Source organism: Vombatus ursinus, unplaced genomic scaffold (genome assembly GCF_900497805.2).
Source record: "Vombatus ursinus unplaced genomic scaffold, bare-nosed wombat genome assembly UNPS02014973.1, whole genome shotgun sequence".
Taxonomy (NCBI): Eukaryota; Metazoa; Chordata; class Mammalia; order Diprotodontia; family Vombatidae; genus Vombatus; species Vombatus ursinus.
The window spans coordinates 13,285,727-13,300,386 of record NW_020954751.1 but is presented as its reverse complement, the minus strand read 5'-3'; the positions used below and the strand labels follow the sequence as shown (position 1 = coordinate 13,300,386).

Sequence of the window (14,660 nt, the reverse complement as noted above, 5' to 3'; positions counted from 1 at the left end):
GCCTGCACGTAGGGAGTGAGATATGGAGAAATTAAGAGTGAGGAGGACATCTAGGTTGTGAACGTGGGTGACTGGAAGAAGGATGAAAAAGGAAAGGGAAAATGTCACTGGTGGCTATTATTTTTCCTGGAAATTCTGGCAAATCTTGGTGTGGTGGTGGGAAGGGACACAACTTCCCAGGTAAAGATAATTGAGCTGGGTGGCCCAGAGGTTAGAGTACTTGGAGTCAGGGACTCCTGAATCCACATTCTCTCTCTGTGACGTTGGGCACGTTGCAGCTCTCATCCTTGGTTTGCTAATCTGTAAAATGGGAATAATGATAGCACCTACCTCCCCAGGGTGGTCGTAAGGATCAAGTAAGATAACACGTGGAAAGTGTTTTGTGAATGTTAACGTGTTATATCAATATGAGATGATGATGGTAATTATTTACTAGCAGATTCTGATATATTTGTCTAGGAGGCCCTAGATTAGGAAATTTCTAGAGCGGTGAAAGATTGCCTAATTCTGGGCAATCTCTCAGCTAAAAGCTAGGGAGTAGGAATGGAAAGAATGTTGGGTTTGTATTAGAAAGATTGGGATTCTCACTTTTCCTCAGTCACTTGCTAACCTGTGGAAGATATGTTCGTTTTTGAGTCCCCATTTCCTCTTTCATAAAAATGGGAGTAGTAATAGTTGATGGGACAATTAGGTAGCTCAGTGAATAGATGAGCACTGGGTCTGGAGTCAGGAAGATTCATCTTCCTGAATTTAAATCTGTCCTCCGTCACTTACTAACCATGTGACCCTGGGCAAGTCACTTAACCTTTTTGTCTCAGTTTCTTCATCCGAAAAATGAACTGGAGAAGGAAGTGGGAAACCACTCCAGTATCCTTGTCAAGAAAACCCCAAAATGGGACCACGGAGAATTGGACGTGACTGAAACGACTGAATAATGACAACAAAAATAATAGTTGAAAGAGAGCTGGATTTGGAGTCAGGAGCTGAATTCAGATCTTGAATACTTGCTAGCTTTGTGACCTTGGACAACTCTATTTACTTCTCTGGGTCTCAGTTTCCTCATCTGTACAATGACAGAGGAGGGGAGGTAGCTATTGATGACCTCCAAGGTATTTTCCATCCCTTATTCTAGGTTTATTTGATCCTAGTCAGGCCATGTACCTCGCAGGGCTCTTGTAAACTTTTAAGTGCTTATATAAATGAGTTATTATTAAAGTCTTTTGGGTCCTTTCCAGAGCCCTTGGCTTGAGAGGTCAGGTGTTTTTTTGAATGACTGGGGGCAGAGCTCCTGGTCTTATCTGTGTTGCAGCTTTCGGGAGCCTCCAGAACTTTTATAGGGAGTCCAGTCTCCTGTGGACCTAGGAATGTTTCAGAGCCTGACCTCAGTGCCGTGCCATGGATTGAACCTGGCAATCTGAGCGAGGAACTGAGCTGGCTCCTAGGCCTGGTCATTTGCTCTCTTACTTTCTTATTGTCCTGAGCTTCTGAGTTAGCTGTTCCTGCTGTGGTGGGAATATCACTGACCTGCAGGACCTGACAAGCCCCAGAGGATTCTGCCGCTGCCTGGGACATCATAACCCTGGCTGCTAGACCTGTGTAAGAAACACTACTGGTGAGCATCTCCTCCACCCTGCAGTTGGGTTTGAAGACAAATGGCCTACCCTTGCTCCAAAGACTAAATTTGTCCTGGAATTTTAAGCAATTCAGCAAGAGATAGGTGGTAGATAGAGCTATTATTAAGCACCTACTATGTGCCATGCACTGTGTTAAGTGTGGAGAATACAAATAGTCCTACCAGAAAGCACCTCGATTTGAATTTGGGTCCCTGAGGCCCTTTGAAAGCGGTGTTCCTTACAACACTCTTTAACCAAATTTGAAGGAAGAGGTTGTAATGCATCCTGGGGCTATGAAAGATTTCAACAGAGACCGCACTGTGAAGTCCAACAGAAAATTAAAATCTGTTTCAAAACTTTCTAGACAGACCCAAATCAAGGAAAATAAAACTCACACTGAGACCCGTAAGTCTGCCAAGCCTAGAGTTATGAGGCCAAAGGACAGGAATCTGTTTCCCCCAAGATTCACTCAACCTCTGTTTTGGCAAGTGGTGTAGAGATTGGGGGCGCCCCTGGAAGTTCACCGAAAGGAGAACATAAGTCAGTGGCATGTAGCCCGGTAGAGAGTTGGGGAACGGGCATGGAATTTTTTTGAGGTTTTACATGAAAACCACATTTAATGTTCTATCCAAATCAAGTTACCTTTTCTTTTCTTTTCTTTTTTTTTTTTATTTTGTTTTGTTTTAGGCAATTGGGGTTAAGTGACTTGCCCAGGGTCACACAGCTGGGAAGTATCAAGTGTTTGGTCTGAGGCTGGATTTGAACTCAGGTCCTCCTGACTTCAGGGCTGGTGCTCTATCCACTGCGCCACCTAGCTGCCCCTCAAGTTACCTTTTCTATTGACTGCTTTTATAGAAATTAAGAAGAGATGTCCGTAGATTGCTTAATTCATACCCTTTCCTAAATATGCAGGACTGTATCCTGATAATTGTCTAACTGGATGGCCCAGTGATACTGGGAACTATTTTTCAGATTACTGCAAGTGGATTCATTCTCTCTCTCCCCCTCCTGCATTTAGTAAACATTGAGCATCTACTCTGTACAGTGAGTTACTTGGTATTAGGGAAAAAAACCAGTTGGGTAAGACATGCCTCTGCCCTCTACAGAGCTTCAGCTAGCAAAGCATTTATTAAGCTTAGTCTTCAATTAGTAAGTACTTCTTTTTTTCTTTTGTCTTTTTTTAAACAAACATTTATTAAGCTCATTATGGTCTAGATACTATAGTAGGTACTATGGCTACAAAGACAAAAAGAAAAGAAAAGAAACACAGCTCTGCTTCTTCCCCACATGCTTATGTTCTATCAAGGGAGAAAAATATAAAGATAGGAGTTTGTACAAAATCGAGACCAAATAGATAAAAGGTAATTGTATAGGGAAGGCACTAGCAGCTGGTGGGGATGGGGTAGGGATCAAATAAAGGCCTCGTGTAGAAGGTGATGCTTGACCTCAACATGGGAGAAATCTAGGCATCCCTAAGAGGGGCGGGATGGATGAGAAGTGAGTGCATTCCAGGCATGGGAGCAGTGCTTCTGCAGGAGCACGGAAATGAGAGATAGTGTGTCATGTGTGAGGACCAACAGGAAAGGTCAGTTTAGCTGGACCACCGAATGCTCCAAGGGGCGTAATGTACCATAAGGCTGGAAAGGTAGGTTGGAGACACGTTATGAGCTTCCGGCTCCATTCCTAACTTGGTCTTTTTCACCTTGACAAACGTCTTCCAGGATCCATATCGTCACTTAGGCACGTGTTCCTTTTTTGACTTTCCCTGAAATCTCTTTACAGTGAAAAAAATAAATAAAAAATGATCTGCCCTCCCACTCATCCTTTTATCTTTCCCCTTCTGCTTGCCGCCTTCCACCCCCACTCCTCTACCTTGACAGATTTTTTTGTAGTAAACCACTTTTGGTTGGAGTAGAAACCTTTCTTCCTTCTCCCCCAAAAGGAAATTCTTATATTCTTACTTGAGCAATTGTGTTTTTATAACCCGGTAAATTATAGATTGCTAAAACCCAAGAGGGTGGGTATGACATTCTTTGATCGACTGTCAGATATCCTGAATCTCTCCCTTTTGGCAGCCTTTTTCTGACTGAGTAATATGTGTTGAGTGGGGAGAAGGTGTGCCCGCTCCCCTCTTAACATTGGAGAGTGGGCTCTCCTTTGTCTCCCACTTCATGAAGCTGATGATACTCTGGGAGACAGTTGATGGAATTGTCTTGAAGAAGTTTGATGTTTTTGTGCACATTCATTTCATTTTGGAGTATTCAGTATCAACATCTATCACCCTTAGGGATGACAGATAAATTGTCTGCCAGGGTGCACCCAACCTTGATCTGACTGCTGTTTTTGCTTTAGCCCCAGTCCGTTTACAGGGAAGCCCTTCTCAGGATTGCTTTGCTGGTTGGGTCCAGCGTGGGGCTGGACTGGAGGAACTTCTGGGTTCTAATAATTGTCTCTGGTAGATCATTTAATGCTTTTACAGTAGCTTTCCACACTGATTTAAAATGTTTTATAGAAGAATTTTAATTAACTTTGACTTTGTGTTCTTTAAGAAAACAGGGAGCTCTGAAAGCCTCTGACACTGGCAGTGTACCCTAGGCAGATCACTTAACCTTTGTTTGCCTCAGTTTCATCATCTGTAAAATGGCTACAATAATAGCAGCTGCCTCTCAGGGTTGTTGTGAGGATCAAATGAAATTATATTTGTAAAGTGCTTAGTTCAGGGCCTAGCACACAGCAAGCATTTAATAAAGGCTTGTTTCCTTCTTTCTTTTTCCTCTCCCTCCTTCCCTTCCCTCCCTCCTTTCCTTCCTTCCTTTCTCCTACCCTCCCTGTCTCTTTCCTTCCTTCTCTTTGCTTCACTTCCTCCTTCCTTCCCTTCTTCTTTTCTCATTTATCAGATCAAGGTCCCCAGTGCTTAGCCTAAGGCCTGGTACATAGTAGGTGCTTAATAAATGCTTGCCGACTGACTTATCCTAGTTCTTTCAGGAGTTTGTAGGTGTTACATTCAAGGTTCTGATGTGAATGATGGTCTTTGCTTGTCCTTCTTGTTTTCTGTGTGTGAGGTGTCCTGCATCTTTCTGGATGCTTCCTTGAGCAGCTCCTCGTAGGAATTTGGTCTTCCTTTCCCTTGAGGTTTTCCTCATCTGCAGGAAATCTTTGCTCTCAACAGTGCTGACCATCTCCCTTACTAAGATGGGGGCCCCCTTCCGTTGTATCCCTTGTCTCTTATTCTCCACAATGAAAGACATCCCGGTAGAATCTAAGACTTTTGAGGGTGGTAAAGACTGTCTCTTTTTTTTTTTTGCTTCTGAATTTTAAGCAACGGTGCCCTGCACATCAGAGGTGCCTCATAAATGTTTGTAGAATTGTTTAATTAAGGATAGAAACAGACAAGTCTGTGCTTTTGCATCTAGCTTAAAAAAAAACTGTCCTCTGAATTTTGACCCTAAAGTTAAACTCTAAGAGTGTGGTCTATAAATGAGTAACAGGCAAGGTTCTGTTTTACTCCTTCTGTCCCTAAGTTGGACAAAATGAGGAGCCTGCAAGTGTTTGTAAGACGTGGAGGCAAGATGGTACAGTGGAAAGAGAAATCAGATGACCCGGGTTCGAATTCTGCTTCTGAGGCTTCTGTCTGTCTGATTTTTGGAAGAGTTATTTAACTTTCCTATCGGCCTCATTTTCCTCTCTGTAAAATGAGGTTGGACTATGATGGCTCAGAGTTCCCTTCTAGCCTCGATTTATGATTCCAGTTTGTGTCATGGTGAGATGGGTGGGGGGTGAAACTTGTAAGCCTTCACATTTAAATCTATATTAAATAAGTCACTCTAATCCATTTAACTTTTGAGCACCCAAAACATTCCAGACTTTCAGTTTATGTTGTTGTTCAGTGATTTCAGTCATATCTGACTTTCCATGATCCCATTTGGGGTATTCTTGGCAAAGATACTGGAATGGTTTGCCATGTCCTTCTCTAGCTCATTTTATAGATGAGGAAACAGAGGCAAACAGGGTGAAGTGACTTGCCCAGAGTCGCACAACTAGTAAGTGTCTGAAGCTGCATTTGAACTCAGGTCTTCTTGACTCCAGGCCTGGCACTCTATGCACTGCACCACCTAGCTGCCCAGCCTTTCAGTTAAACATGTGTTTGTTAAGTATTAATTATTGTAAGAGAGGCTATATGATTTAGTAGATAGAAGCTGGCCTCTGACATATGTGGGCTGTGTGACTCTGACAAAGTCATTTAGCCTCTTGGGTCCCCAGGAAGCTCTGTAAGATGTTAAGTTGCAGAAAATCAGCAGTTGTAGATCTGAAGTGGTCTGAAACGAGAAAAACAAACCAAAAAAACCTCTGCAGATCTATGTCTGAGACACTGTGTTCAGTCCAGAATATGTGTGTGTGTGCGTGTGCGTGTGTGCGTTGTAATGCCCATCTGCAATTGTAGGGTCTCAAGACCAAGGACTGGAAGAGACATTAGTGCTCATCTCATTCAAGCCACTCATTTTATAAATAAAATTAAAAAAAAAGGGAGCCTGACTGTCACGGTGGGGTTTACCATCTTAGATAACATTCTGTCGCGTTGAGATATTGAATAGTAAGATTACAATATGCTTTTTTTCCTTCCCCAGAAGCTAGAGATTACATGTTTTCTGAATCCTATGTCTAACAAAAAATTAATGAGTGATGACTTTGTTTTGTTTTAGGGGAGCTATCCAGTTTGGGAAGATTTTATAAACAAAGCAGGAAAGCTACAATCCCAGCTTCGGTAAGTGGACATATGTTATTTTTCTTCCAGGCTGTCCCAGAACTGTTATTTTTATTGCATTGATTGGACACATTTAGGGCATCATTAGAAAAGTAATTTGAATGTTATGTGTACAAGTATATAGAACCTAATGGAACTTTTTCTTAAATTAACACCATATTAAGGTTTAGTATATTAAAATGTCATATTAACCTAAGAGTCTGGTTTAGTGAACAGGCACTGGACCCCAAGAATCAAGAGACTGGTGTTTTAATCATTGGCTTACCCATTAAACTTACATAAAGTCACTTAGTTTCTCCATCATACATTGAATTCTTGCTGTGTTGACTTTATAGAGTTATTATGAAGTTTATATGAAAGTTCATATGAAATTATGTAATGTAATTGTGAAAAGTATAAAGAACTATTATAGATACAAGGGAGAATTAAAGGGTAAGTGGATAGTAGTTTGTACTTGAAGATAGGAAGGACCTAGCTTAGAATCCCACTTCAGACACTTATCAGCAAATCAGTTAAATTCTCTGAGCCTCATTTGCCTTATCTGTAAATGGGGATAAGAGCATCTAATTCACAGATTTGTCCTGAGGCTCAAATGAGACCCCGTATTGTAAAGCACTTTGCCAGCTGGAAAGTGCTATATAAATGTAACTGCTATTATTATTACTTTATGGCAAGCTTTCTAGTGCCTTAATGTAAAATATTTATATAAATATATGCACACTTAACCTTTATTATCCCATTTGATGTAAAATAGAAATGCTTATTTCAAAATCTTTCATTTAAATAAATTAAAGCACTTAAAACATGACTGTTTTAAAATACTTATTTCAATAATTTTCATTCACCATATTTGGTGATTTTGTTGACTACTTTGAGTTTAGAAATATGGTTTCTTGGTGAGCCTATTAGTTAAGTATTTTGATGAATGAAAAGCCTCTATGCTGGCAGGGTTACCAGAGAGAGTGATCAGTAAGCACTCTTAGCTCAGCAATTCAGGGTGAGTGAAGGACAGGGGATGAAGAGATCATTGTTCCCTTACAGTTAAATGGAATGAGCCTGCCATCCGCCCCAAGTCTGTGAGGCCTCTAGACAACTGATTACCAACTGCTGGTCATCCATGATACTTATTATCAAAGTTCTTTATTGCTTAAAACCTGTAAACTTAAATAAATAAATGTTAAAAAACATGTGTATGTGTGTGTATATATGTGTATGTGTGTATTTATTTATCCCTCCCTTCCTTCCTTTTTCCCTCCTTCCTTTCTTTCTTCCTTTCTCCCTCCCTCCTTCCTTTTTTCCTTCCTTCCCTCCCTCCTTTTCTTTCTTTCTCTCTTTCTTCCTTTCTTTTTTCTCTCTTTCTCTCTTTCTCTGTCTCTTTCTTTCTTTCTTCCTTCCTTCCTTCCTTTCTCCTTCCTCTCTGTGTCCTTTTCCTCTGCCTTGAGCTCCATCCTTTTCTCTATCGCTGCTCCATGAACCATGGATAATTAGCTTTGCTCATGGAATTTAGAAAATATTTAGATAATTCATTATAGTTTGGTTTAGAGATTACCACTTCAGACTACACACTTGGGAATCCCCTTACTGTCAGGGAACACCAGAAGATGAGTGGGTTCTTAATATGGGTTGTATTTTCTAGTTGCCAAATCCCTCTTTAGTCCTATTCAAGACACATGGGCTTGGAAATTCTGAAACTGAACTCATCATCTCTTTTCTACAATGCCATGCCTTTTCCTAAAACCCTACACGTCCTTCCTTTAACTCCATTTCTGTTAGAGTATCTTCAACATTATTATCAGCCAGCATTTACTGAGTGCATACTTATGCTAGGTGCAGTGTTGGGGATACAAAGAAAAGCAGAAACATAGACCCTGCCCTCAAGGAACTTCCATTCTAATGGGGAAGACAACTTCTACATAAATAGGAATATTCAAGACAAATACAGGGTAGATGGAGAATAGTTTTAGAGGCAGAGGCTCTAGCAACTAGGGGGACTGAGAGAAGTCTTAAAGGAAGCCAGGGATTCTCTGAGGCAGAGATAGGGAAATGGAACACTCCAGTCATGGAGGTTAGCCATTGAAAAGGCAGGGAGACCAGAGATGGAGCACCGATATTTGTAGGCTAGTATGACTGCAATGTAGGGTGTGGAGGGAGGAGGAATCTGTAAGAAGACTGGAAAGATGGGAAGGGGTCAGGTTGCTTAGTAATTTAAATGCCGTTAATGTCCTTGTAGTCCCCTAAGTTTGAAATTTTGGTTGCCCATGTAGATCAGTGGTTAGCAAAGGCTCTGCAGTGAGTTCTGCGAAGCGTGTCTTGAATTGTAGTAGACTCAGCCTTGCATACACAAATACAAGTCTCCCAACTCTTCCAAAGGCTGCTCCAAATTGAACAATACAATACTATGTCATAGGCAGAAAAAAAAAAGTTTGCAAACTACCAGTATAGATTATTTTCTTCTTAACTGATTCTTCATTCATTGCCTCTTGCATTTATTTCTCTTTTGCTGGTACCATCATTCCTAGGCCAGATGTGTTTAGCCTCTCATTCCTGAATGACTCCAGTGGTTTTCTATTTGATTGTCCTGCTGCCAGTGTTTCTCCACTGGATCTGGATCCAGAGCCCGTTTCTAATGGTTACTACCTTTGTGACCCTAGGAAAGTCATTTAATCTACCTATGCCTCAGTTTCCTCAAATGTCAAATGAATGGCTTAGACTGGGTGGCCATTGCATTCCCTTCCAGCTGTGGCTCTGTGATCCTTCTAATCAATTTTGTACCCTTGCTGTTATGTTAATATTCCTAATAGCCATTTTCATAATTTCTCTGATTACAACCTGTAGTCATTTCCTGAATCTAGAGGCATCAGTCTAATAGTCAAGGCCCTTTGTCGTTATTCTTCATTCGTCCCTCCGTAATCTAGCTGGACACTTCCCACATGGGATTCTGTGGAATGCGGGTGCTTTGTGATATGACTAGGGGTTTGATTCATCAAGCTTTAAGTAAGGGCCTGCCGTGTGCCAGGCGAGGCATTGTGCTAGGCCCTGGGGATACAGAGACAGAAAGGAAGTAGTTCCCACCCTCAAGTAGTTTATTGGGTTGGAAGGTCTGAAAAACAGATGCGCAGATAAATATACGCAAAATATGGGTGGTGTACTTGAGGGTAGGGTTGTAGAGAGTGAGTCCTGACAACTGGGGAGATCAGGCAAGGCCTCATGTCTTGAAGAGAGTTTGGGCTTCCAGACGGAGGGTGCATTCCCAGATATGGGGCACAACTTATACAAAGACATGGAGACAGGAAATGGAATGTCATTTATGGGCAGCATCAAGTAGGTTCTTTTGGTGGGTATGTAGGTATTGTGAGGTAAGAAAATTTCAGTACTAGTGATATTTTTCCCTCTAAAATGAAATTAATTATGCATATAGTATATTTTTATGTGAAAACAGTCTTATTTTCTGCTTCAAAATCTTCTGAAATCTTCTCTCCTCCTTCATGAACCCTTTATGGTGGTGGTGGTAGTGGTAATTCATGTCCTTGGTCCAACATTTGGTCGCCCATGTAGATCAGTGGTTAGCAAAGGCTCTGCACTGAGTTTTGTCAGTCAGTGTATTTAAAACCCAAAGGTGTTCTGAGGCCAAATGTAGGTTTGAGAAATGCTGATGTAGCTGACCCTATATATCATTATTCCCCAACATAAATCATGTCAGAGAAGCCTAGAGCTTTCAAGATTTAGCTCTAAAATCCCATTTCATACATAGATGAATGAAAAAGCATTCATCAAATACTTACTGTGTGTGAAGCACTGCGCTAGGCCCTTGGAACAGAAATGCAGAAAACAATACAGTCCTTGGCTTCAAGAAGCTTCCATTCTAATAGGGAAAGACAACATATAAAGAGGAGTGGTGGCCAAAGGAGGGGTGTTTTGGTTGGGAAGTCATAGGAATGGTGGAATCATAGGGTAGTTTTTGTCCTTTCCAGGAATGTTAGGATTGACTCGATGGCATTTCCCAGAGCTAGGGGACGGGGAGCAGAAGCAGCACAGTGTGTCTGGCTTGTTTTTGTTTTTGTTTTTTTTAAGGGAGAATTCTCTTTAATTGGGAGCATAAGGCTTCAGGGCTGGAGAGATGGGAAGAGGCATGGCATGAAGAGGGCCAGAGAGCTGGTCAAGAAACTGAGTTTCAGAAAAGGGAGATGACTTACCCAAGGTCTCGTAGCTGAGAAACAGCGAGCTAGCCTGGGAGCCCAGGTTTTCCCACTCCCAGCCTAATGATATTTCTGTACCATCATGCTACATGCACTCTTACTGCTCCTGATTTACCTCCCTCTCCATTTTTCCTCATCTTCCATCTCAGTTCCATATTTAGGGTCAGTGGCTCGTAGTCCACACTTCTCCATTGACAGATAAGGAAATTGAAGCCCACAGAGCTCCAGCGACTTGCCCAGAATCACACAAGCATGAGTGGCTGAGCTAGGATTCAAATCCAGGTCTTTGTTGTTCCATTGTGTCTGAGTCTATAACACCCCCCCCCCCTTTGGGGTGGTTTCTTGGCAGAGATACTGGAGTGGTTTGCCATTTCCTTCTCCAGCTCATTTTACAGATGAGGAAACTGAGGCAAACAGGGTTCAGTGACTTGCCCAGGGTCACACAGCTAGTAAGTGTCTGAGGCAAGATGTGAACTCATGAAGATCAGTCTTCCTGATTCCAAGCCCAGTGCTCTTTCCACTGAGCCACTTAGCTGCTCCCGAAATCCAGGGCCCCTGACTTCAAATCTGGGGGCCCTTCCACAGTGTCTCTTTTGAAGCCCAGTTCAAATCCCAGCCTCTTCCCTGATACCTTTTCTGACTACCTCAGATTCTAGTGGGCTTTTATTAACACCATATAACCTATAACACAAAGAGAAACTTGATTGGATTTTTTTTTTGTACCTACCAGAAACAAGACACATTTTGTCTTCCTGACAAGTTTAAGCTTCTAGGGGTCAGAGATCATTTCTTCTTCTCCATCCCTTATTGCAGTTCTAAAGGGCACATTGGTAGCTGCTCATTAAATACTTTTTGAGCTGACTTTTTATGTTAGTAAAAGAATGAGGGTAGGATACAAGGAAAGACATGAATAATTCCTAATCTAATAGGGTGAAATTCAATCACTCCTGTGATGCCATGGGTTTGTTGCATCACAGGACCTCCTCCTTTTCTTCCACCCATAATCTCCAGGCCTTGGCTTCATAAATTTCCCCTTACTGGTTTCCTGCCCCGCCAACTTTCTGATCCTAGGCTTTCTGACCCTCCTTTTTTCTGTTGCCTTAAAATAATACATAGTCCTATTTTACATGTTTGGAAGATAGGGAGAAGGGTATGAGATTACAAAAGTCTTGCCCCATCTTTGTAGAGGTGAGGGACCATGGGTGTGGAGCCCTGCATGTGATGCCAGACTTTTTTTGATATGTTGGTGAATTTTGCTAATTTGTTTTTCCTGCTTTTTCTGGTTAGATTGCCTGAATCAAATTGATAGCCAGATGAAATGACTCTCTGCCTTTGAAGTGAAGTTTTGTTACTCTCTCTTGCCCTAGATGGCATTTGGCTCTCCTTTCCTTTCTGGAGGCCCCAAGGGGCCCAGGCCCTCAGTTTCTTTCGAGTCCAACACTGCTCAAAGTATTACTCCTTTTGAAGCCTGGGCTCTCTAGATGATATCTCTTTCCTCCTTGCCTTGGCAGAGCTCAGACGACAGACACACACCCTGGAGCCAGTAAGCAAAGGACACCTGTCTCACATCCTGTTGCTGGCTCCAGTGACCTCTCTGGGTTCAGGTTGGGTCACAGTTCACATCTCTTCCCCATCTCCCAGGGTAGGGATTCATAGGTTCTTAGATTAAGAGGTAGCAGAGATTATCTAGTACATACCCTCCCCCCGCCATTTTGCTTAGAGAGATTCAGTGACTTACCCATAGTCATGTGAGTATAAATGACAGGGCCAGGTTTTGAACCTAGGAGGAAGCTGAGGCTCAAGTTTACAAGAGAAAAATAGCTTAAGAAAAGGTAAAATTTTCTTCAGTCTTTCAAGGACCTGTGGTTCCATCCGTGTGGATTCTCCTTCCATGGGTACAGGATAGACCACAGCTCCTCCGTGGCTTACTCAGAAGGCCTTTGAGAGTTGTAGTTGTCGTGGTCAGTTTTGGGGTGATTGGCCTCTCTGAACTAAGCTAGATCAGTGCTTGGACAACAGAAAGCTGTGGAACTTACAGTTCTTAGTATTAAATCATCTCCCCACTCCCAACAAGCAAATGTAGGCAGGTTTGGAACAACACACCCCTTTTCTCAAGCTCAGGGGCTAAATGCCTGCTTTGACTCCCACAATTCTGTGCATATGTGTCATTCCATAATGCATATTTCAATAACATTTAAAAAAATTTAATTAAAAAAACTTTTTTCCATAGCATTTGAAGATTAACAGAGCATCTTCACCACGACCCGAGAGATAGGTAATATAAGTACCATTACCTTCATTTTACAGACAGGGAAACCAAGGCTCAGGTCAAGGACATATCTTTCAAGTACAGTGACTGGCTCTAGCTTCATTCTTCAATTGTACTGGTACAGGACTTTGTCTTTACCCAGAATTTTTAGTGCTGGGCGTGGGGGCTTGGATATCATCCACCTTGTTTTATAAATGGGGAAACTGACTTCCAAGGAAGTAAAGTGCCCAAGGTTACGTGGATATTTAGTGGCAGGCTTGAGACTTGAAACTTGAAACTAGGTTCCTGGCTTTGAGTCTAGGTCTCTTGCTGCTAGGCCTGAAACTAGAGGGTTTTTTGTCTCCTAAAACATTTAAAAGTTCTCAGTCCTTCAGAATGACTAGTTTTCTAACTTTTTTGGGTACTTTCTTGCCCATGGGGTGTATGGGTTATGCAGGGAGGACTAGCTCTGGTGGGAGGGCTTGCTGAGCCCTTTTCAGGGCTGCTCATCTATCTTTGGGGTCCACCTGTGACCCAGCTCTCACCTGTGCCTTCAAGAAGCTGTGGCAGGCACAGTGACCACACCCTGATAAAACCATCTTGGCAGATGGGCTAAACCAGGCTGAGGGTAACTGACAGGTCTCAAACCCATCGGTGAGTTAGGGGGATGTCTACCCCAAGCATGTGAAGACTTCCCCTGGCAGAATGGGCAGATGAGAGCAGTTTGTTCCAGAGGCCATGAAGGTGGCTGAAGCAGGTGCTGCAGATGGCTCGCTTGTAGCTTGGTTAGACATCAAAGCATCCTGGGCCATCACCAGTTGTCTTGACCTTTGTTCTGCCACTGGATTTCCGCGATACTAGAAGAGATAGTGAAGCTGGTGACTTTGTGCAACTCTGCCTCACTTAAATGCAATTCAAGAGCAAGATAGCACCCTATGATGTCATTGGACCTCTTTGAAAACAAAGGAACCAACAGCAACCACAACAATATTGCCCATGCCACTTGTGAAACTATGATTAAATTTAAATGATGGGTAAAGACTTAAATAAGAATAAATTGAGCCATTGTGCTAGAAAAAATAACAGGGATTTAAATGAGCTTTCTAATGTCCACAATTTTTGTTAACTAAATTGTTTGCATTTGAAGAGTTTCTCTTTTTTTTTTAATAATAAAAATACTTTGGGTGATTGTGTTTTTGTGTTGTGTGATATTTATTTTCTAATACCTCGCTTTGTCTTGCTTCAGCATGAAGCTTTTCCTGATCTTTCAGCAAGCTTCTCTTGTCCAGATTAAAAATATAAGGCCTCAGTTTTGAAGCATGCTTCTAATACAGCTCTTCCTTAACTTTCTTTTGGGACTGCTTGCCGTGCAGTTAGAGACTCTGCCATTCTTATGTAGGACAGTGCTTCTTCTGGAATCTACAGGCCATGTTGCTTATTTCCATCATCTTTATAGGTTATTTCTTACCTTCTGTAACTCCTCCTATTCTTTGAATTTCCTTCTTCAGATCCTCACGCTTGGTCATACAGTTTGTTACTACCTCCACATACATCCCCCTTCTCTTCACTCACACAGTCACCAGCATGGTTCATACTTTCATCATCTCTCCTTTGGACTATTGCAGTTATTGGCCTTCCTGTCTCAAGTCTCACCCCATTTCAGTCCATCTTCTGCTCTGCTGCCAAAGTAATTTCCCCAAAGTATAGATATGACCATGCCACCCTTTTCCCCCTTTGAGTAGATTCCAGTGGTCCTCCTTTCCTCTAGAATTAAATATAAACTCTGCAGAACCTGGCTTTCCATTCTAACACCTTTCTCCCCTCCAAATACTCCATGGTTC

At 42.1% G+C, this 14,660-nt stretch overlaps 1 protein-coding gene across 6 annotated transcripts in view; it reads left to right on the top strand.

The window, feature by feature from the left end:
• Window positions 1-14,660, top strand: part of LOC114030682 (metastasis suppressor protein 1) — a 226,735-nt gene that overhangs the window by 25,764 nt on the left and 186,311 nt on the right. For all 6 annotated transcript variants that reach the window (XM_027845536.1, XM_027845534.1, XM_027845532.1 and 3 more), the window contains exon 3: window positions 6,314-6,375. In XM_027845536.1, the coding sequence (XP_027701337.1) occupies window positions 6,314-6,375 (62 nt within the window). The remainder of the gene's footprint in view (window positions 1-6,313; window positions 6,376-14,660) is intronic.